Source organism: Ascaphus truei, chromosome 4 (genome assembly GCF_040206685.1).
Source record: "Ascaphus truei isolate aAscTru1 chromosome 4, aAscTru1.hap1, whole genome shotgun sequence".
Taxonomy (NCBI): Eukaryota; Metazoa; Chordata; class Amphibia; order Anura; family Ascaphidae; genus Ascaphus; species Ascaphus truei.
The window spans coordinates 35,638,299-35,661,834 of NC_134486.1; the positions used below are offsets into that span (position 1 = coordinate 35,638,299).

The 23,536-nt window shown below is 46.6% G+C and overlaps 2 protein-coding genes across 2 annotated transcripts in view; both read right to left on the reverse strand.

Annotated features, from left to right (window-relative positions):
• Window positions 1-1,587, reverse strand: part of LOC142492691 (mitochondrial amidoxime reducing component 2-like) — a 30,002-nt gene extending 28,415 nt beyond the window's left edge. The window contains exon 1 of the mRNA XM_075595568.1: window positions 1,127-1,587. Coding sequence (XP_075451683.1) covers window positions 1,127-1,365 — 239 coding nt within the window. The 5' untranslated portion in view covers window positions 1,366-1,587. The remainder of the gene's footprint in view (window positions 1-1,126) is intronic.
• Window positions 1,588-2,678: 1,091 nt separating this feature from the next.
• C4H1orf115 (chromosome 4 C1orf115 homolog) overlaps window positions 2,679-23,536 on the reverse strand; it is a 36,303-nt gene continuing 15,445 nt past the window's right edge. Inside the window, exon 2 of the mRNA XM_075595570.1 lies at window positions 2,679-6,492. Coding sequence (XP_075451685.1) covers window positions 6,370-6,492 — 123 coding nt within the window. The 3' untranslated portion in view covers window positions 2,679-6,369. The remainder of the gene's footprint in view (window positions 6,493-23,536) is intronic.

Below are 23,536 nucleotides of genomic sequence, written 5' to 3' on the forward strand. Positions count from 1 at the left end.
GCCTCTGTAACTGTATCTCATCTTCTATCCAGCTTCTCATCCACACCTCCTCCTGCGACGTCACATTGCCATGACAACATGACGTCGCAACGTCATATGACGCCTCTGAGATGAAGAGCAGGAGGCGATACCGGAGCACGCAAGAGTCTCCACGCTCAGCCCCGCTAAGTGTCAAGTCGACTCTCGACTTTTCAAGTAATAAAAACAGAAAGACACATGTAGATAAATAAAAAGTTTGTGGTTTGTAGTAATATTTGTAATAAAATATGCTTTTCAACAATTGTAATGCATGTTGTTCAATAAAAACATACTGTATTTGTATTTAAATATAACCTTGGTGGACGGGGACGAGGGTTGCCAGGTGACTTCTCCAAAAATACTGGACTCGGTGGTGAAAGGTGCGTCAGGTCACTATGTCCAGGGAGGAAAATACCAGACACATATATGTCCAGTATTACAGTACAGGCAGTCCTCGGTTATCCGACACAATGCGTTACTCAAAATGGCGTTGGATAGCGAAACGTTGTAAAGTGAAACACGTTTTCCCATAGGAACACTGTTTAAATGAAAGGTTCCGTTCCTGAAGGCATTTTTAATGTTAAAATACACAAAATATTTTACGCAGACAATAAGATATGCAGCACACACAAATTATATAGTGCATATACTGTATCATATATATATAATATAACATAATATAAAATATAATATACAAATATAATATATTATATAGTATAATATAGTATAATATATATATTATATACACATAAACAACTTTGCAAAGCGTCGTAAGAGCGTTGGATAAGCCGTTTTGGCGTTGTATAAATGAACATAGGTATGCATTGCATAGCGTTGGATAAGCCATTCGTTGTAAAGCGAAGCGTTGTAAAACGAGGACTGCCTGTACCTCTCATTTCTTACTGGACAGAGTATCCAAATACAGGATTGTCCAGTTCAATACCGGACACCTGGCAAACCTAACAGGGCCCTCAATTTACTTATAGCCCAGGGCCCAAAAAAGACGGCTCTGTGTAAGGCACGTCAGCCACTGGTATGCTGCTGCATTTTGCAGAATGATATCTAATTCCCAGTAAAAGTTTGTAGGTATGATGGTGACGTTAAGTACCTGTCTCTGAGCTGGCCACTCTTCAGGCCATACTCCGTACACTCTGCTCCAGACAGTGACACTCCTCTGCATGACTTGATAGGGTACAGGAAAAGCTGTGAAACTTCCCCCACCTTCTGAAGCTGGCCCTTCTTTTTTCCTTTCCTCCCCTTAGTGGACCAGAGCCAGGCTACCACCACTGCAGCCCCAACCCCCGCTGCACAGAGCAGAAGTGTGCGGTGCCTAGAGAGGGTCTCCATAAGCAAGAGCAGGCCTTGCAGTGAGAGCTCCCTGTGTGTGCAGGTTTGAGTGACTTGAGAAGGACTTATCTCTCTTTCTGCTTCAGGGATAGGCACCGGGAGTGCTCAGACCTTTCTGCTCAGGAAACTTAGCAGTACAATTCTAGACTTGCAGCACACAAAATAATATCAATGCCTATACTGAGTTTGGCGTCTTTCCCAGATACAGTATCCTCCCTCCAATCTGTTAACTTTTTTTTTTTTTTTTTGGTAACAACATTTTATTGAAAACATAACTTTACATACGTGGACATACAATTACACAAGCAAATCACAGATTTACAACCTGTTAACCTTTTGAAAACTGGTTTGTTTAAAGCCATAATCTCCTCAAATATTTTATTTTGGAAGTAGAAAATCAGTAACACAACTCCAATTCTCATGTTGCTTTTATTTACTATTTCTAAATTGATCAAACACTTCTTTGCAAAACAAAAACAAAAAAACGTGATATGGTGCCACACAGGAGGTTAATGTACAAAATAAAGGAAATTGGACTTGGTAAAAATATTTGCACCGGGGTTGAAATCTGGTTGAAGGATAGACAGAGTTGTCATAAATGGAACCTTTTCAGGTTGGACTAAAGTTGTGAGTTAAATTAAATGGGGAAAGATTAAGTGAATACTCAATGGAGAAGGATGTAAGAGTGCATCTAGACAGCAGGCTTAGCAATAGTGCCCAATGTCAGGCAGTAGCTGTAAAGGTAACTGAGATCTTATCTTGCATTAAACAGGGAATGAATGGAAGGGAGGTAAGCATAATTATGTCCCTTTATAAAGCATTAGTAAGACCACACCTTGAATATGGACTAGAGTTTTGAGCATCACTCCATCAAAAATACATTATGTAACTAGAAAAATTGCAGAGAAGAACAATCAAATTAATAAAGGGAATGATAATGTAACTTATGAGGAGAGGCTAGTTAATTTAGATTTGTTTAGATTTAAAAAAAGAGGTGTCCAAGTGGGGATATGATAAGTATATACAAATATATTCGGGGACAATACAAGGAGCTTTAAAAAGAACTATTCATCCCACGGGCAGTACAATGGACACAGGGTCATCTCTTTAGGTTGGAGGAAAGGAGATTTCACTACAAACAAAGGAAAGGGTTCTTTACAGTAAGGACAGTTAAAATGTGGAATTCATTACCCATGGAGACTTTGATAGCAGGTACAATAAATAAATATCCTTAAAAAAAAGGTTGTACATATTTTAAGAAAGGAAAGATATACAGGGATATACCAAATAAGTAAACATGGAAACGATGGTGATCCAGGGACATTGAATGCAAATTGCTTTATTAATGAATACATCATTTCACGTGTGTGTTTTTTTTCAGTACAAGAAAAAGATGCTCCTGGAATACAGATGATATTTTTCATCGCATATTTATGATTCGTATTAACAAGATAAAAATGTATCAAATAAAAATGTTTTGGACTTTTTATAAAGACATTGTATGCTTTTTCCCCCAATAGCAAAAAAGTTAATTACATCAATACAGATATTGATAACGACTTCATATCATATGTTACACATAGCAGCAAACTTTTTTTTTTATTGTGTCAATTCCTCAGAATTTGGGCGTGCAAGACACTCCTTTAGGCTGCGTCCCCGCTAGCGCTGAGCGGGTGGCGCTTGCGGAGTTTACTTACATATATAGATATATGCAAGTCCCCGCTCACGCTGTGCGCAGGCACAAACGCTCCCCCGCGCTCGGTGCTTAGGTAAACAAAGAAATGATACTTTCCCGCCTCTCAGCTACTTGCATCAGCACAGGTGGCACAATCAGTGGCTCAGTGTTGTTAATTAAAACTGGTTGTTTAATTACAATATCAAGTGGTGATCGCCTGTAAAACACTATAATATATTCAGTATAATATTCACATTTTCTACATTTCTTAGCTGTTGTGTAGCAATTTCACAGCCAGGCTCCTGGCTACAACATTACAAAAATCCCACATAAAGCTATAGGATTTTTTTCCGTGCTAATCCTGTGCCTTTTTTTCCCCTTTTTATTAACCCTATTTAGCCATTGATGAATTTCCCATAAAATCTTCATTCCACCTTTTATTAATTACCTAAATAATGAAGTTCATACCCACAATAAGTAATATAATATTTCCCACCATAATTTCCATCTGTTTTTATAACACCCATGACACTTTTCTCCTTCTCTTCTTATATAAGTGCACTTACATCTGACCTTCTACTACCTACCTTTACCCTCTATACATCTTCTTTGATACCCATTTCACCGCAGTGCAATGACTGCACCTCTAAATTTCCTATGAAAACAATAGCGGAGACACTAAAAGGCGATGTGAAATGATAGGGCTATTTAACACCTGACTGTTGCTACAATGTTATCATGTGGGGGGGGGGAGAGGGGAATAGCTCCTGGCTCTACAATGTTTTTTTTAATACAGGCTGATTCCTCCTCATTCTGATCTTAAAACAACCTATTGCCGGATGAGAGTGAGAGGAAATGATCTGATCTGAGGAAATACCATGGGGTCAGCAGGAGCAAAGCAGGGCATATTCCGAATAGACTATTCCACCAAACCTCTACATCTAGCATGTCAAACTCGCGGCCCGCGGCCCAGCCAATATAACGGTGCGGCGGGCGTGTGCGTCGGCGAGTGCGTGGGCGGCGGTAGCAAGCGTGTGACCGGGAGTAGCGAGCGAGGTGGCGGGCGGATGCGGCAAGCATGGCTGAAGGAAGAGCTGGCCTGCTGGGGCTGGACGGTGGCCGGGCTCAGTCATCCTGCACTCATGCCATGTGTGGGATGTGGAGAGGACAGCGGGGGCGGAGCCAACACCCCGGCGGAGAAAGCTTCAGAGACGTCTGTGGGACTGCCTCCTGCCTGGGAATAAGGTAAGGACAATATTTTTTTGGGGGGGGGGAGGCCGTTAGGGGGGGGGAGGCCGAGATGATCATGGGTGGGGAATATGATGATGGGGCATGGGGGCCAGCCTGGGCAGATAATAATGATGGGGGGGGGGGTTAGGGGGGATAAGATGCTGATGGGGCATGGGGGCCAGCCTGGGCAGATGAAATGATGGGGGGCAGGGGGTGGGGGATAAGATGCTGATGGGGTATGGGGGCCAGCCTGGGGTCACCCACCCGGCCTCACCCTGTCACCCATCCGGCCTCACCCTGTCACCCACCCAGCCTCCCCATGTCACCCCCTCCCCCAGTCACCCCCCTGTCTCTTACCCTCACTCTCTGTCACCCGCAGTCTCTCACCCTCACTCTCTGTCACCCCGTCTCTCACCCTCACTCTCTGTCACCCCCTGTCTCTCACTCTCTTTCACCCCCTGTCTCTCACTCTCTGTCACCCCCTGTCTCTCACTCTCTGTCACCCCGTTTCTCACTCTCTGTCACCCCGTCTCTCACTCTCTGTCACCCCGTCTCTCACTCTCTGTCACCCCGTCTCTCACCCTCACTCTCTGTCACCCTAAATAGGGTTAATAAAAAGGGGGGAAAAAGGCACAGGATTAGCACCCACACTGTCTCACACTCTCACCCACACTTTCTGTCTCACACTCTCACCCACACTTTCTGTCTTACACTCTCTCACCCACACTCTCTGTCCCACACTCTCTCACCCACACTCTGTCTCACACTCTCTCACCCACTCTCTCTCTCTGTCTCTCTCTCTCTCACACACACACTCTGGATATTTTATTTACCCTGTATATCTTAACTGCCCTATACTACACCGAAATAACCTATACTGCTTTCTTCCGGATCTGACTCAAGCTTCACACGGGAGACATAGGAATCCCGCCTAACCCAGAAGACAGGTAGGGAATACCTCCACTCCAAAATATAGCATTGCGGGAATGAGGTACCTGGAGTTTTTGTTTTTTTTGCGGCCCTCATAAGCTTAAACCTTGTTTATTTGGCCCGTGTTAGCCTTTGAGTTTGACATGCTTGCTCAACATAATGCCCAGGGTTCTTTGATCTTAATGTTCACTCACATCACTGCTGTTGTCTGCTCACGAGGGAACTCCACCTTTGGGAACCGCTATTAAACACAGTGGTTGTCCAAATGCATGTTCCATATAAAGGCCCAAACATTGTCCATCACCATCATTGTAATAAAGAAAATATTCATATAGAGGAACCCTCTGAATGATCCAGCCCTTTTACTCACTGAAAACACATATTACTAGTGGTTTCAAGATGTACATCTCTAGGGCTTTCAGTCATTAATAAGACCATTGTATCCCTTCATTGTTTGCAGTTTGACAATTAAACAGATTTAGGTCATTCCTATCACACCTGTGAAATGTTGCAATGCAACTTACTAAATATGAACAAACCCAATGTAATTTTATCAATTAAGAAGTTTAGCCATTAGGGATCATAACATCTGCACTTTTGCGTGGAATTATTCTGCAAATCATGCATTTGCAATGTGCTGCCTGCCCCTAATGCATTGAAGGGGTTAAAAGACGGGTCGGTTTGTTACTATACCTTTCACTGTGTCATATCTGGTATTGGGATCCAGGCAGCTGTGAATCATTCACATTAAGAGGGGGTCAACTCTAGTCCTCAGGGGCAACCAACAGGTCACGTTTTCAGGATATCCCTGCTTTCAGCACAGGTGGCTCAGTTGTGATCGAGCCAGCTGCGCTGAAGCAGGAATATCCTGAACACCTTGACCTCTTGTGGCCCTTGCGGACTGGTGTTGCCCTCCCCTGATTTACATGGACCAATTTGCCACTAAACACCTAGGCCTTTTGTCGTTGATTTTCTGGAGTCAATCTTCATTGAGGCCAAACCCACAGGTTTATGAAGTGTCATGGCCAATTTTACAAAGAGGAAGTATTCCTTAATGCTTCTAAGAAGGTATGCCTCCGCTGGCCTTCAGCGAGTCGGGCAATGTGAATTCTCTTTGGAGGTACTCGGTATGCTTGAAATGTTGGGATACAGTCTTCAAGAAGCAGCTGCTAGCGAGCCATTGATGACATCACAGTAGAGGATAGAGTCCACGGGGCTGCGTATGCCTGTGTCAGACCCTGAATTCCAATCAGCAGGTAGTGGCAGCCCGTCCGAACAGCTTTACCAACGTTCTGCGGAGACAGGGGGGGAAATCAAAGTGTGTCTGGCATATACCGTGCAGGGGTCACATGTAATGGCCAAATACTCTATTAGCAGGCTATTTTACGTTAGAATCAAGAAACAGGAACCACTGAACCTTGGAAAACGTGCAATAGAAAATTGTCACAAACTACGATAGGAAGATGAGAGATTAAGTTAGTTACACACACACACACACACACACACACACACACACACACACACACACACGGAATTCATCAGTTGCAAAGGGTTTCATAAACCATGCAGTTTTTATGTAATGTTAACTGAATACATTTGAATTAATACCCTTGTATTGCATCAAAAAATTATGCAGTTTTCCTTTTTATTTATCTGAATCAAAAATGTCGTTTTGAGCATTTCCATTAGATTTCTGATTCATAGAAGCAGCTGTGATGTCTTCAGCTCGCTCACTGGGGTGAGAGACAGGCATTCCAAACAGAACTGGTTCACCAACTGTTTACTGTTGAGCTCACATCCACAACTATTAGCATAGACTCTGATGCCCACTCAATACAGGAACATCTCTCTGCCATCTAGTGGCAGGATACTATATAACATCCTATGGGGGATATGCATCAACGTGGCTGCAAACCTGGAATAGAACTGGTGCAAAGTACTGCATCAGATTCATTAAAGATTAAAACTCCCAATGTTTTATATTTACTTTGTGCCGTGTTTACTGAGTGTGCGAAGGTTTCACTGGTATGGGGCAGCGAGGAGAAAAGTTTTAAGGTAATAGAGAGCACTAGAGGTGGAAGGGGGGAAGGGAGACAGTTATGAGCAGAGTGCAGGAGATGAGCTGGGACATAGCGAGAAATAAAGGCTGTTATGTATGTAGTCCCCTTTCCCTATCCCTAAGGGAAGCCGCGGGTGACTATGCATGCTGCTGATACCTGTACGCTCACAGGAGGCCAGAGCCTCTGCTTCTGGGAGCTCTCTCTTAGTACAGCGCCTCCACCTATGAGGGATCCCAGCGTTGGCGGGATGACACCTCATAGGAACCAATACAGTCCGTAATAAACAGTATAACACCAGATAATATATCATTTGTATTTACTGACACACACATATAACAATACTATAATGGTAAAATGCAATACAAGCGTGTCCCCCAAAGTACTGAGGGTGCCCTGAGCACCTATAACCAGATGTCCCCATGAGCAAGCCCACCCAAAGTGTGAGGTAGCGCTACCCCCCTTGTGATGTTAACCGTTGATGCACTTGTGATACCTGCCTGGGAACTCCAGTACACCAGGGGCAGCTTCCGGAATTTCTCTGATGCAGGTCCCACGCAGAGGGGCCTCCAACAGTAATCCCCTCTCACCTAACGGTCCCGGCCTCCACATGCTGTGAGATCCAACCGGAGTGTCTCACATAAATGTCCCAGAACACTGTAGTCTGGTCCCAGGCCGCAGTCCGCCACGTGGACGTCTGTCCACCGGCGCAATTGTGTAGCGGTAATGCTAAGGTGAGGAGGGTCCCTATCTGGGGCCTTCCCTACAATACAGAGCTATGGTTGGCTCAGGGCCTGACTGGAGCCTAGGGGCAGAGTCTGGCCTAGTCCAGGAAGCTACCGCTCCCTGGACACTACCTCCTGTCTTTCCGCCTCCGTCAGACTGGTTCGCAGGCTTTCCGCCCGCGGAGGATATCCTGTTCTGTCAGGCTGCATCCAGGCCATTGGCTGGATTAACCCACGTGATATCCCTTCCCCCGAGGATTCTGGGACTTGTAGTCCCACTTCCATCCGTGTGGAGCCAATCCAAGATGGCCACCACGCTGGCAACACTGCACCTTTCTACAAAATGGCCACATCCTGATCGCGTGGAACTCCGCCGATCAGCTGAGCAGCAGAGCAGCTACCCCTCACCAAAGCTAAAAAGGGGACTGGGCTACATGTAGAGAGGAGCGGATGAGGGCAGAGCCTGTAGATGATGCTTGTACTAGTTATGCTGAAGTTAGCGAGCTTGGGGACACTACTTACACTGCTTGATAAATCTGCCCCTCTTCCTTTGTTTGTCTCTTGCAGTGTCCCACAAAAGCAATGTGTCTCGGGCCCAACTGGCAGTGAAAGGATAAAGGCAGGTTTGCTGAAGAACACTTTAACATACTTACCATCATTACACCAAATGTCGGGTTGAATCTCATTTGCGTGCACCCCTTGCTATGATTTGCTTGTAATACATAAAAGCAGCTGAGGATATAACCTATTCAGAAGATATTTTATTAGATACTGTTGACTAAAGCGCAGATGAACCTTCTAAGTGCTGGAGAGCCAGGCATTACAAATAAAATAACTGCAGCCCCCCTACTGCACTGAATGGGTTAAGATATCCTCATTAGATGCCATAAAATGGATTAATCTCTCTCTCTTTCCCACCAGGAACGATCTAAAATAATTTTAGTTTAATTCATTTCTTTCTCTCTGTTTCATGGAACTCATTAAGGCAACATCAATTCTGACCCTGAAGTTATCCATCATGTACCTTTGAGTGCAAGGCTTGGGTTACAAGTTGAGCTGTCCCTACGAGATATCTGGTGTGAAGGTCCGAAGGGCTCAGAGCTTGTGTTTGCCATGGTGACCTTGTGGATAACTACATTGCTTCCAGAGGGGCCGGCACCAGGTTGCAAAGCCATGTATCACGTGTGGTCTAAGGTCTCACAGTAGGTAGGAGAACCAGCAGATTAGATGGGCCATGTGGTCCTTAAACAGCAAACGATGTCAATGCTTTGCAGGCTCCCTCTGTGTTGGTGAAGGGGTTGGGTTATTCTTGGCAATCCTGACTCAAGACTAAATACAGCTTATAATAATAGTTCCTTGTGAAATAGGGACAAGTTATTTTGTATCCTTGTGCCTCAGACACCCACAAGCTCATATGGAAATAGTTAATTTCACCTTAATTGTTCTTCCATGACCTGTGCTATAGGGTTTTGGGATGTCTCTCTCTACTGTAAAAACCCTTAAGCTGCATAGCTCTAGGACAGCAAGAGTTAAAGGAGCAATCCATGCAATATCCTACATGTGTTTTATTTTTTTAAATAAATCAGTTCTGTAGTATTACATAATACTTATTTTTAAAAAAGTCACAACTCTTAATACTATTTATAATGAGTTTCAATATACTGAGCATCCTGTGATTTTTATAGCAGATTTTAGCCACCTTCCCAGCACTGCAAGATCTTTGCAACACTTTCCTGTTTGTGATCATTTGTTGCCAATGTTCCCAACAGTTTGAGCTGCAAACTGTAATAATAGATAATGTTACCTTAGGAATATAAGAATACATTGTAGTTGCTGAGTTGCACTGACTGAAGGATTGATTGAAACTAAAAGGCAGCAATTTAGTGAACCCTGGGAAGCAGGATCTTTGCTGATTGATCACGGAGAATGAATCGATCGGCAGCTTGGGTAATTAGTTTTCAATAAAGGTAAAGGCTGTATATATTGTAAAATATTTTTATATATATATATACATATATATATATATATATATATATATTCGCTTGAAGTGTCACGTGTACTACTTCTTTAAATACACACACACACACAACAAAAAAAAGAATCATAACATTTAAATTATAATCTTCTACAGTATATTCCTCACTGCTTCAGGGTCAAATCGGTGTAATGTTATATTGTATTGTAAAGTAGTAACTCTCAATGAATACATATCAATGTGAAATCAATTCTGTCTGATTGCTTTTTTATATGGAGTAGTGGTGGTGACAGTGATCTTCTCTAAACACTTACAAACCTTTCAAGGGTTAATAGACTGACAATAGGGTTTATATATTTTATATATCCGTGCTGCGCATGTACAACCTCGGCACCCCCCGTTCTGCGCATGCGCAACCTCGGCAGCCCCCGTTCTGCGCATGCACAGACATGGCAGCCCCCTTCTCGTACCGCCTTATGAACGTAACGCCGAAAAGCGGGGCCGTTCTGTACTTCAAGTAGAACAAGGTTGGAGTTTCTCGACCTTGAAATAACCGTAGAAAACAATAATAGACATACCAAGACCTTTTTGAAGGAAGTTAACTGTAATAACTATATTCCAGCTAATAGCTGCCATAAAAATAACTGGTTAGACAACATACCGTTTGGAGAGTTTAGGAGACGGAAGAGAAGTTGCTCGAGGAAGGAGAACTACGATAAATATGTAGCCAGGTCACCTTTTTCCCTCCTCGACCCCCCAGGGAGCCTCCGTGGCCACGGACGCTGTCGGGTACTGCCAGAGGCAAGCGGCAGACCCGACGGCCATTCAGGAGGGTGGGGGCCGAGGAGGGAGCTCGCCGGAGTGCAGGAGATCTCCGGCGGCTCTTGCACAGGGCGCCGCCATTGCGCTTCAACTCGCGCATGCGCAGTGAGTCCCCGGCGGCCCAGTTAGCTCGCGCATGCGCAGGGAGGCTGCGAGAGACAGGGCAGAGTCGCGCATGCGCAGGGAGAACCCTAGAGCCAGGGAACAGTTGCGTGAGGGCAGGGAAGGCGCAGGAGAGTCGCGCGAGAGTAAGGGAAGTTAGTGAGAGGTTGCGGCGGCCATTACAGGTTTGTGTAGGCAGAGGGAAGGCACGCACGCGGCCTCAATGTTATTGTAGGGGCCTCGGGACTACAATTCCCATGAGGCATAGCGAGGCAGGCACCAGGTGCTTGATAGGAGCCAATAGGGCTGCAGGACTGCCCTGGAGGAAAGAGATACATTTTCCCGGGCTTTGCATGAGTCAGTTCAGTTGGAGCAGAGGAGCTGAAGGGGAAGGAAGGATGCGGGGAGTGAGTGCAGCTCCTGCATCCTGATAGGTACCCTCACCCTCCAGGTAGGCCCCAACTCCCCACCAGGTTAGTGGGTAACTGATAAGGGACGGCCCTAGATAGGGAGGTCACCCTTAGGTGTGTGTAAGGTGCAGGTTTGGCAGTGCCACAGCGGGTAGTGCTGTGCGCACTGGCAAATAGGCACAGTGTGTGCAGTGTGTTTGCTGCGGGTCACTCAGGTTAGTCGGTTGTTAGTGGGAGTCAAGACTGGGCCTCGTTAGGGGAGTAGGAATACTATTAACCCCTTAGGTCCCAGATAGACTCTCCCTCTCCAGTGAATGGTGTGTACCGTTCTGTGTGTGTTGTGCTGCAGGTGCTGGGCGCAGTGTGTGCAGCGTGTGTGATTCCCTGCAGGCTGACAGTGTGAGCTGTGTGTCGGCTGCAGGTGCGTTAGGCTGTTAGGAGTATCTAGTAGTAGTAGTAGATACAGTTAGGGACTGGGTAGCTAGGGGAGTGGGACAGGGTATTACTCCGCAGGCCCTAGGAGAGTTCCCCTAAGCCACCCAGGTTGCGGTTCATCAGGGACAGGCCCTAGGTTAGGGTTCCTGTCACGCTAGGATTAGTTAAGGATAGACAGGGATAGCGGCGTGGCTGTTCCTGTGGTTCGGTTGCTGTACCAAGAGACTGTTGTGTTCCCGTGAAGCGGTGGGACCCTCGTTGGGGTCCACTGCAGAAGTACCTGGATAGGATCAGACGGACGTCTGACCCTTTTAGAAGACAGTTGCGGTCCCGAGCATCGGAGTGCTCGGAAGGTACCTCTGTATATATTAAGTGCACCACCGGGCCCCAACACAGGGAAGCGCTATCCCTCACCCTCACACTGGTCTTTATTGCTGTGGACACTCCAGAGACTGAGGGGAATGTGATGATGGACATGTGGGTGGGGGGATGGTACGCAGTTGTATTGATGCACTGGTATTGATATAGTGTTTTGAAGTAAGGTGTTGTCATTGTTCATTCAGTAAACCTGTTATCCATAATACTGTGTATGTGGTTTCTGAGTGGGTTCCTATGTAGGGTCATTCTACACTTCCCTAGAATCCTACATAGGTGGAGGCGCTGTAAACGAAGATCCGTTCCAGAGGATTCACCCCAGGCTCTCATTAGCGGAGGCTCAGACCTCCTGTGAGCCAGCAGGTATACGCACCACACCGGTAACACTACATGTTCTACTCACCCACACTATATATGAGATTGGGTGGGGTGGGATACCCGTTACAAATAAATAAAACCCGTGCAAGATAGATTTATAGAAAGAAAATATCAAAGCAAAGTAATAGATGTAGCAATTGAAAAAGTTTGAAAATTCGAAAGATCAAATATGTTAACATATAAAGACAAGAAAGCGAAAAAATCAACATCTAATCAGGAATTCATTCCATTTATTACCAATTACAGTAACCAAGCACCCACGATTTCTAAAAGAATCAAAAGTTTTCTTCGGATGTCTGTGGTGTGAATTACACCAAACAAGATTCCAAGGCGAGAGAATTTAGCTCCAGCATTACATCTTTGAAATACACTATTAAAAACAACATATCTTGCCAAAGCAAAGGGGTTGTCTACGTGCTGGAGTGTAGTTGTAAACCCCAATATGTAGGCAGAACCATCAGAGAACTCAAAGTAAGGCTAAGTGAGCACATTAGGAACATCACACAGGGACTGGAGACCCACGTGTGTCTAACCATTACGAAACTGTACATAATTGTAATCCTAGTTGTTTGAGGTTCTGTGGGCTGGAACAGGTGACTCACGACTGGAGAGGGGGTGACTTTGTCCAGAGGATCTCAGAGAGAATCCTTTTGGATATTCACCCTCCAAACTCTAGCCCCCATAGTGCTCAACATTGATATTGACATTGCCTCCTTTATTTATATATACCGATACAGGAATACTATTTATTTATTTATTTATAAAATGTTTTACCAGGAAGTAATGCATTGAGAGTTACCTCTCGTTTTCAAGTATGTCCTGGACATTGTTAATCTGACAAATAGTACATGGTTACAAATACAGTTACATAAATGAACAGGGTATAAATTGCATGCACAGTTAGAGAAGATGTATATTATAGGCGTATGTAATAGTTCAGACCAGATTAAAATGGGAGACAGCCTTAGTTTTGAAAGAACTTAAACTGGTGGTGGATGTGAGAGTCTCCGGTAGGTTGTTCCAGTTTTGGGGTGCACGGTAAGAGAAGGAGGAGCAGCCGGATACTTTGTTGAGCCTTGGGACCATGAACAGTCTTTTGGAGTCTGATCTCAGATGATAATTGCTGCATGTGGTAGGGGTGATCTCTGTGTTCAGATCAATCTTTTTGAGTTGTTCAAAAACAGGAATAATCCACTCCAATTTGAGAAGCCCATGTACTCCGACTATATGGAGTGGGAACATCTACTCCTGTTTATGATACCATTCCAGAATATGAGGAGAAATGATCAGGAGTAGGAACACACATAAGCAGTAACCCCAAACACCATTCTAATTTATTTCTCATTAAGCACAATCTACATGTTATCTATTCACCATCAGACTTGATATGCAGCAATAGGAGGTTCTGCGCTGTATTCATGAACAACATTAAATATATATATATATATATATATATATATATATATATATATATAAATAATATATATAAAGAATATCAGTTATGAGCACATTCACATGTTTTAGACAGGTCTGCAACCCTGCCTTTCACTATTATCACCTAGCATAAGGTGCTTCCACTGCAGCAAGGGATTCTGGGAAATTACATGCAAATGGGATGACAATGTGTCACCTTTTGCCTGAAATCCATTTTACATGGAATCCGTATAAGCAAAATTCCCTGCTGTTCACACAGCTTTTAATGTGCTCACAAGTGATAGTCTTTATTGGCTATATGCTAACGTTGGAGGCTTTTTGTTGCCTTTTTCACCCACCATAACTTAAAAAGGTGTATGGTAAACCTACCCAGCCTTGAAAATTGCAAAGCCAGTACAACCTCACACTAATGAGACCCATAAAGGTTGAAACAGCTGTCTGTGAGTGGTTTGACTGGATTTGCATCTAATCCCATGCTGTGCTTAAAAGCTGTGGAACAGCAGAGCATTTGCTTATAAGGGTTCCATGTAAAAATGGATTTCAGGCAAAAGGTGACACATTGTGTGCCATTTGCATGTAAATTCCAGAATCCCTTGCTGCAGAGGAAGCACTGTATGCAAGGTGATAATGGTTGAACGGCAGGGTTGTAGACCTGTCTAAGGCACGTTCTATAGTGCCGGGCGCGCGCTACGCCATGCGCGTGCGCGGAATTTTAGTTGGCTGATGTGAATCAGCCCTTCTACACAAGGGCCACGCGCATGGCAGGGAGAGGGGAGCCGACAGACAGTGGCGAAGACGGGGGAAAGCATCTTTTCGCGCCGCTACCGGCGCCGAATGTATGTATATGTGTGTGTGTGTGTGTGTGTGTGTCTGTGTGTGTGTGTGTGTGTGTGTGTGTGTGTGTGTGTGTGTGTGTGTGTGTGTGTGTGTGTGTGTATGTATTTGTGTCTGCACAAATGTCATAAATATTTTATTTTTACCAATGTTTTTTTTTTAATAAATAATTACACATACATACACACACACACACACACACACACACACACACACACATACCACTCCACACACACCTTTTGTAAAGCGCTGTATACACTGTGGGCGCTTTATAAATTTATATTTACACACACACATCACTAACATTCAGGGACCATTTAACACCTTAAGTGATAAATCGCATACTGCACAGGGGAGGGTTTCAGTCACAGGTACATTCCAAAATTCACTGTTTTTAAGTAAAAACCTCTCTTGTTTTATCCATTGTAACACCACCGGAAGAAGAGATCAGTGTATCTCGAAACCTCGCACAAATAAAAGCATTTAATTAGCCACAGAACGATATTGTCTATTATTTTTTTATTTTATATATATATATATTATATATTATTATATATATATATATATATATATATAATATTTCATATATATTGATATATATATATATATATATATATATATATATATATATATATATATATATATATATATATATATATATATGCAGATTGGCACACAAATATTCAGGAAGAGCACAGATGCTTATCCCATATGTATAAGGTGGAGATAGTTACCAGATGGACGTCCCAGTAATGAGACAGCACACTGCAAGTTGTAATCCAGACAAAATATTGTATTGAAACAAATAGGGCACTGCATATCTCTCTCTCTCTCTATATATATATATATATATATATCTCTCTCTATATCTCTCTCTCTCTCTCTCTCTCTCTCTCTCTCTATATATATATATCTTATACTATATTAGTGAAAGCACTGTATGTTTGCCTGCCTGGATGTCCGGTGTCCCTAGCGGCAATCTCATTGGTCCCTTGGGCCGCCCGCCCCAGCACACCTTTCATTGGCCTCACACACTCACACCACCCCCTTGGCCCGCCCCCCACACCTCTCATTGGCCTGAGGCGGAGCTACGGGCCAAAGGTCCACAAAAAAAAAAAAAAAACACACACACTGTCACACACACACACACACACACACACACACACACACACACACACACACACACACAGTCACACACACTGTCACACACACACACACACGGGGGGGGGGGTGTTACATACATTAGCGGGGCTCATAGTGTTAGCAGCACATCTCCCGCTCTCTTCCCCACCGGTCCCGGAGGCTCCGCCTCTTCCTGTTTCCCGCGCTTTCATCCCCCCCCTCCACGTGGGAGCTGCCGGACGGGTGAGTGAGCGGCCGGACGGATGAGTGAGCGGTCTTCACGTCCCCTCACCCCCCTTCACCTCTCCTCAATCACTTCCCCTCCACCCCCCCCCCCCCCGGCGCCGCTACAGTCAGCGGGGGAGCGGAGTGATCACCTCCCCTCACTCACTTCCCCTCCACCCCCCCCCCGGCGCCGCTACAGTCAGCGGGGGAGCGGAGTGATCACCTCCCCTCACTCACTTCCCCTCCACCCCCCCGGCGCCGCTACACTCAGCGGGGGAGCGGAGTGATCACCTCCCCTCACTCACTTCCCCTCCACCCCCCCCCCCGGCGCCGCTACACTCAGCGGGGGAGCGGAGTGATCACCTCCCCTCACTCACTTCCCCTCCACCCCCCGCCCCCCCCCCAGCGCCGCTACAGTCAGCGGGGGAGCGGCCACAACACGCTGCCTCCCGCCTCAGATCCACGTGGGAGCTGCCGGACGGGTGAGTGAGCGGCCTTCACCTCCCCTCACCCACCCCTCACTACACTTCCCCTCCCATCCACATCCCCTCCACCCCCCCTCCACCTCCCCTCCACCTCCCCTCACCCACCCCTCACTACACTTCCCCTCCCTTCCACCTCCCCTCCACTTCACCCCCCCTTCACCTCACTTCCACCCCCCTTCACCTCACCTCCACCCCCCCCCTTAACCCCCCACACCCCCCCCTCAACCCCCCACTCACCCCACCTTCACCCCCACACTCACCTTCCCACACCCCCCTACAACCTCCCCCACCAACCTCCCACCCCCTCTTCCCACCACCTCCCCCCCCTTTCCACCACCCACCCCTTCCACCTCCCACCACCTCCCACCCCCTTCCCACCCCCCTTCCCACCACCTCCCCCCTTCCCACCACCTCCCCCCCTTCCCACCTCCTCCCCCCCCTTCCCACCACCCCCTCCTCCCCCCTTCCCACCACCTCTCCCCTCCTCCCCACTTCCCACCACCTCCCCCCTCTTCCCACCACCTCCCCCTTCCCCTCCTCCATCTCCCCCTTCCCCTCCTCCATCTCCCCCCTTCCCCTCCTCCACCTCCCCCCCCCTCCTTCCCCTCCTCCACCTCCCCCCTTCCATTCCTCCACCTCCCCCCTTCCATTCCTCCACCTCCCCCCTTCCCCTCCTCCACCTCCCCACTTCCCCTCCTCACCTCCCCCCTTACCCTCCTCACCTCCCCACTTCCCCTCCTCCACCTCCCCCCTTTCCCCATCTCCCCTCTTCCCCCTCCACCCCCTTCCCCCCCTCCACCCCCTTCCCCCCCTCCACCCCCTTCCCCCCCTCCACCCCCTTCCCCCCCTTTCCCTCCTCCCCCACCTTTTCCCCTCCCCCACCTTTACCCCCTTTCCCCCTTCACCCCTCCCCCCTTCACCCTTACCTCCCCCTTCCCCGCCCTTCCCACCACCTCCCCCCCTTCCCACCACCTCCCCCCCCCTTCCCACCACCTCCCCCCCCCTTTCCACCGCCCCCCCCCTTCCCACCACCTCCCCCCCCCCTTCCCCTCCTCCACCTCCCCCCTTACCCTCCTCACCTCCCCCCTTACCCTCCTCCACCTCCCCCCTTTCCCCATCCCCCCTCTCCCCTCTTCCCCCCCTCCACCCCCTTCCCCCCCTCCACCCCTCTACCCCTCTTTCCCCCCTCTTTCCCCCCTTTCCCTCCTCCCCCACCTTTCCCCCCTTTTCCCCTCCCCCACCTTTACCCCCTTTCCCCCTTCACCCCTCCCCCCTTTCCCCCTTCACCCCTCCCCCCTTCACCCTTTCCCCCACCTCCCCCCTTCACCCTTTCCCCCACCTCCCCCCCTCCCCTCCTCCCTCTTCCCCCTTCCTCTCCTCCACCTCCCCCTTCCCTTCCTCCCTTCACACCCCTTCACCTCCTGTCACCACCCCCCCCCTTCGCCTCCTGTCACCCCCCTCCTGTCACCCCTCCCTCTCTTCACCTCCCGGCAACCCCCTCCACCTCCCGTCACCCCCCCTTCACCTCCCCTCACCCCTCCTTCACCTCCCCTCACCCCCCCTCCGCCCCCCTTCACCTCCCCTCCGCCCCCCCTTCACCTCCCCTCCGCCCCCCCCTTCACCTCCCCTCACCACCCCCCCCTCACCACCCATCCTCACCTCCCCTCCGACCTCCCCTCCGCCCCCCTTCACCTCCCCTCCCCACCCCCCACCACCCCTCCGACCTCACCTCCCCTCCTTCAACGCACACCCCTGCGCCACACAGCCGCTGCACGCACTCAACAGACACCCGCCACTCGACACACCCGCCGCCTCTCACCCACCCCACACACTCGACACACACCTGCCGCCTCCTGCCCCTACGCAACAATATCACTGACCAGCTGTCACCCGCACTCGCCACACACCCGCCGCCTCACACCCTAGCAGGACCCCGACCCACAGCCAGCACTCACTACCCACGCGCCACCCGTACTGAACACACACCCACCGCCTCACACACGCTCACACCCTAGCAGGACACACGCCTCACATTTTCACATCACTTATGTCACCAAAATATACATTGTACTGTGGTGTGTTTACAATAAACCATTTTTATACAACATCGTATTACATTTTCTTCCATCTTTCTTTTCAACATTATTATCCAACCTTTACAACAAATACTCACCTATTGTTCCACGATTTATAAATAATACTACCTATTACGCATTTACATCCCGGGCAACGCCGGGTCTCTCAGCTAGTATATATATATATATAATGTGTCATTTGCATAAACTCTCATATTGGAATGAGCCTGGACAAATTTATACTAACATCATCTAAAAACGAGATCAGACGATTTACCACTGCTCAATTATGCCCAATCTTGTGGTATGTTTTTAACCATTTCTCCCCTATAGAGAGGGGAGTGGGGCGCCCTCGTTATACATCCGGAAAGAAGTGGGAATGACGCAGTCTACGACTTCACGATTTGGACACATACATACTGTGGTAAATCTCTGTACAACATAGTTATGTGTGCAGTCTTCCCGACACAAAGTATCAATACTCTCTAAAAACGACACTATCCGGTATTCTCTAAAAACATGCATGAATGAAAACGTAGAACTGCAGATACTAAAATAGCACACGAGGCATGTTGTGATATAAACTCCCATGACTGTGAGATCTAGGTTCCTCCCTCCCTTACAGTTAAAATAATTAATTGGGTTTTCCGAAATATCAGAAAATATTCTACGAAAAGAAGAGATATAAATGGCACACCACTGTTCAGAATTTTTTTTTTACAGAGTATTTCCTTTTGGTGCTCACCTTCTGCTGATCCCGGCGTCCCAAAGCTGGATCCACGTAATAGCCATAAACAAGAGGAGCACCTTCTAATTCTTGTTTATTGCTAGAAAAAAATCTACAATTCTACAATTCTATAATTATTTAATATTATTTCGACAAACATCAGATCAATACAAGGTTGCCTTTTGGGTCATTTTTGCAACAAAAAAAAACATACTTTACACTGTTGAAATATACGTTAAACCAACTTTATGGGATAAACTATAATTGTGAAGGGATAGAATAAAAGCTCTAACTCCTGGAACTTACAATCATAGATGATCACTAACTGTGAGCATAACTTCTTATTGAAAAGAAAAATCAAGCATAAATTCTCCAATTTAATCCTGTGTAGGGATTATGTATTTTCCTTTATTTTTCACATTTTAGATCATTACCATGACTTATTTAGTAGTTAAACAAATTCTTTCCGATCATATTTTTAGTTGTATATGTATTTTATTATATGTGTTTAAGTTGAGGTTTTATCTGCGTTCTGTGTACTCACAACAACACTGCTTGTTTTGCAATCATGTGTGCATCCAATCACCTGGACTAACAGCAGAAGGACTGCATTGGCAGCACTACTTAATATCACAGTGAATCCATAGGAGCCATTAATCCTGAGGAAGGATACAGCGAAACGCATTGGGTTGACCCTCACAGGCCACCGTAGGTCCTCTGTTCCAGTGTGAAAATAAAACTTGCTTATCTGGCACCGGCACTTGCGGACATCATCCCATAAAGCGAACCTGCTCCGGAGGTGACTGCCGTGGACCCGACCCGTTCTCGACTGCACGAGCCGAGAGGAGGCAGCGAGACCTTCCCCCAGGGTTCCACCTTGCAGGGACGGACGCCGCCGAACTACGAGGATGAGAGCCATTGACGGAAATCCCATAGACTCCGGTAACGTGACGGACGGGAGGAGGGAAGACCGAGATCACCTATATGCTGGATAGCTTTATATTCCAAATGTGCAATGAAAAGAGGCGTGAGTGTACCTAATTTTTATACCAGTTTGTTTTAATACAAAACAATATTATGCCATGGCACCTTTCTCTTCTATTTTCCATCAAGATTGGAGTCCAACTATTGCCCTGGGAATAATAGGAGTATATCTCCATCCCCTGGCCTTCTGTGTGAAACAGCCCATAATACCAAAGATATAGGTGTATGGTCGCGCTTATGGTGGCAGCATTGTTATGTGCGCGCACTTGCATGGGCACGCACGTCCGGGACTCTTACCGGTGTTCCTGTTGTAGTTCTTTAAGTGCCTGCTGCCCCTAACGGCGCTGTAGCACGTCGACACTACTACATTTTGGCCAGACAATAACATTTGTGATTTCGGGCTGCAGTGAGGTCAAACCAGCTTCGTGACGCATCCGTGACGTCCCCGATCGCCTCCCCAAACTCCTGCAGCCAAGTGCACATATTACTGGGGGTGCAGGAGTACGCGTGTGGGTTCGCACAGAAGCGCACGCCACGCCACCATGAGCGCGGTTTATGTGTCCTCCTTTGAAAGTAATTGGACATAATCACAATTTTTGCTCTGTAACATAGTGCTGTTTTTCTCATACTTATTACATACTGCATCTATCTGCTGAGTCTACGCGCCAGAGGACATCTTTTCTTCTCTAGACAGTACAGATACCTTAAATGTAGAGGTATTTTCATAACATTCTAAACCTCTTACACACTCGGGCAACGCTCTGGAGCGTCACGTTAGATTGGTTTATAATTTATGCAAAGGAAGATAATAAATTTCTAAAGCAAACCAATCCTTACAAAAGGGAAGTGGCATTAAACGTTTGTAAATAATACAAAAGTAATGGTACTCCAGGTATGTAAAGAAACAGTAAGTGGTACTCTGTACCCCTATGTTCCATGACACTACAACCAGTGGTTTGTCCTGACATTATTTTCGTGCACTTAGCAACAAGCGCTTGTGTATTGATGTCCTATTTCATACCCTATTTGCACAAACAACAGATATGAAGCATATCTAGTACCGACTTACATGATAAGAGAGACTTGTGTCACACTTGGTAGGAATCACTGCTGTGTGTGCAGATTCCTGACGTTTCAACAAATGAGGAGACCTTTAAACCCAATGAGTCAATAATGATCACACAAACTACCTGTGACCCAGCCTTTTAAACCTTATTTAAAAATAACTTTTAACCAGGGATTAAAAAATTTCGGACCCTGCCTAAAAATGTAATTGTGCCGATTATGTTGCAGTGCGGACTGACCAGTTCCTCACACGGCCGCGTCAGGCCACAGCGCAAACTATTCTGCTTTGCTGCGCCACGTAATTCGGAGGGGGGGGAGCAAGGGGTGAGGGAGGAAAGTGGGGTGGGGGAGCAGGGTGTGAGGTGAGGTGGAGCACTGTATGACTCTGTCCACCACCCCTGCTCTCAAAGTGGCCAGTGCAGCTAACTGGTCACAGGGGGGCAGGGGGGGTTTGTGTATCTGTTAGTATGTCAGTCAGTGTGAGTGAGTAGGTGAGTGTGTGAGTGTGTGTGCCTCTCTCAGTCAGTGTGTGTCAGTCAATGTGTGTCACAGATACACACTGACACACAGAGCCATTGCTGGGGGAGATAAGGGGGAAGTGTAGTGACAATTCCCCACCCCTTCCCACACACTCTGGCTCCTAAAAGTAAGTTTTTTAGATTTCGCCATCCCTGCTTTCAACCCAGTGTGATGCTATTGGTGCCAGACAAAAAATATACTGAAGTCACTTTAAACAGTGAAGGGATTAAAACTCCCGCTGGACACTACTGTATGTGCTAGTCAGGAGTAAATAGGTTAGTCTTTAAACCAATGACACTCGTGGTGACATGTTACAGGGCATGTTTTGTAATTGGGCAACCACAGATTTAATAGGGTCAATTTGTCTATACTGCAAGGGAAAGTGTGCAAAATATTATGCAAAATGGGTGTGCTCGCTAAAGAAAACAGTGCAAAAAAGTCCTAAAATGCAATACCTTTAAAAGTGCAATCCCACTTAGCCATAACACAACCTTTTGGTAAGAATTTCACAATCTAATTTCCTTCATGGAACTAAACTAGTCGGGTTAAAAGAACGCTTTGGCTGCAGGTTTTTTTTTTTTATTAACTATAAATGGCATTTCTTAGATTTCTGAATGTATGAGTTCTCTTTACTCTTAGTACACCCTGTCCGTCTCAGAGAGAGAGAGAGAGAGAGAGAGAGAGCGAGAGCAAAAGAAAGAGCGAGAGAGCGAGAGAGCAAATCCCTGTAGCACACTAATTAGCTAAAGGGTTGGAGCTCTACCCAATGTGGCACTTTCCAACTCTCACACATGGGCAAAAATAGGTCCAATAGGTACAGTACATAGAAAAAAGGTACAGTACCTGCTAAATAATGAGAGAGAGAGAGAGAGAGAGAGAGAGAGAATTGCACCAAACAGTTTAAAATCTACACATAAGCTTAGAAACAAGGTCAGACAAAGTACTGTAACTTATTCAAAGTCACAAGGAATCAAAACCAAGCCGTCCACTTTAATAACAGTGCAGTCCCCACTGGGTCTCCTTAATTAGACTCATTTTCCTCCCAATGTCAACCATGAATTTTTCTAATCTGCAAATAACATTTTTTCCTAACACATTCCTGCAGCTTTTACACATTGTTTCGATGTCTCGAAGAATTTGTTGGGACAAAAGGACAATGTATTCTGGTTCGAAGGATTTATATCAGGGGGTAGCCAACTCCAGTTGTCAAGAGCCACCAACAGGCATTGGCGTAACTACAGCCCGGGATGCCCGGGTCCCAGGTCGAGGGGGGCGAAGGGTGTTGGAGCCTTCCCTCCGAACTCCCCCAAAGCAGTTACAGAGGCCCCACACTTCCCCACAGCAATTAAACTGATTGCCGGGGGAAAGAGTGGGACCTCTGTAACAGAGCAGCCCTCCTCCATCAACGTTGCGGGCGTCATGTGACGCTGCATCGTCATGGTGATGCGACATCACATAGCGACGTGTTGCCATGACAATGCGCCGACACGTGACTCAGTGATGTCATGACACCTTTTGAATAGTGAATCAGGGAGCACAAGCTATAGGTTGTTATGAAAAAAAGAAAAGACACAAATAGTGCAATCC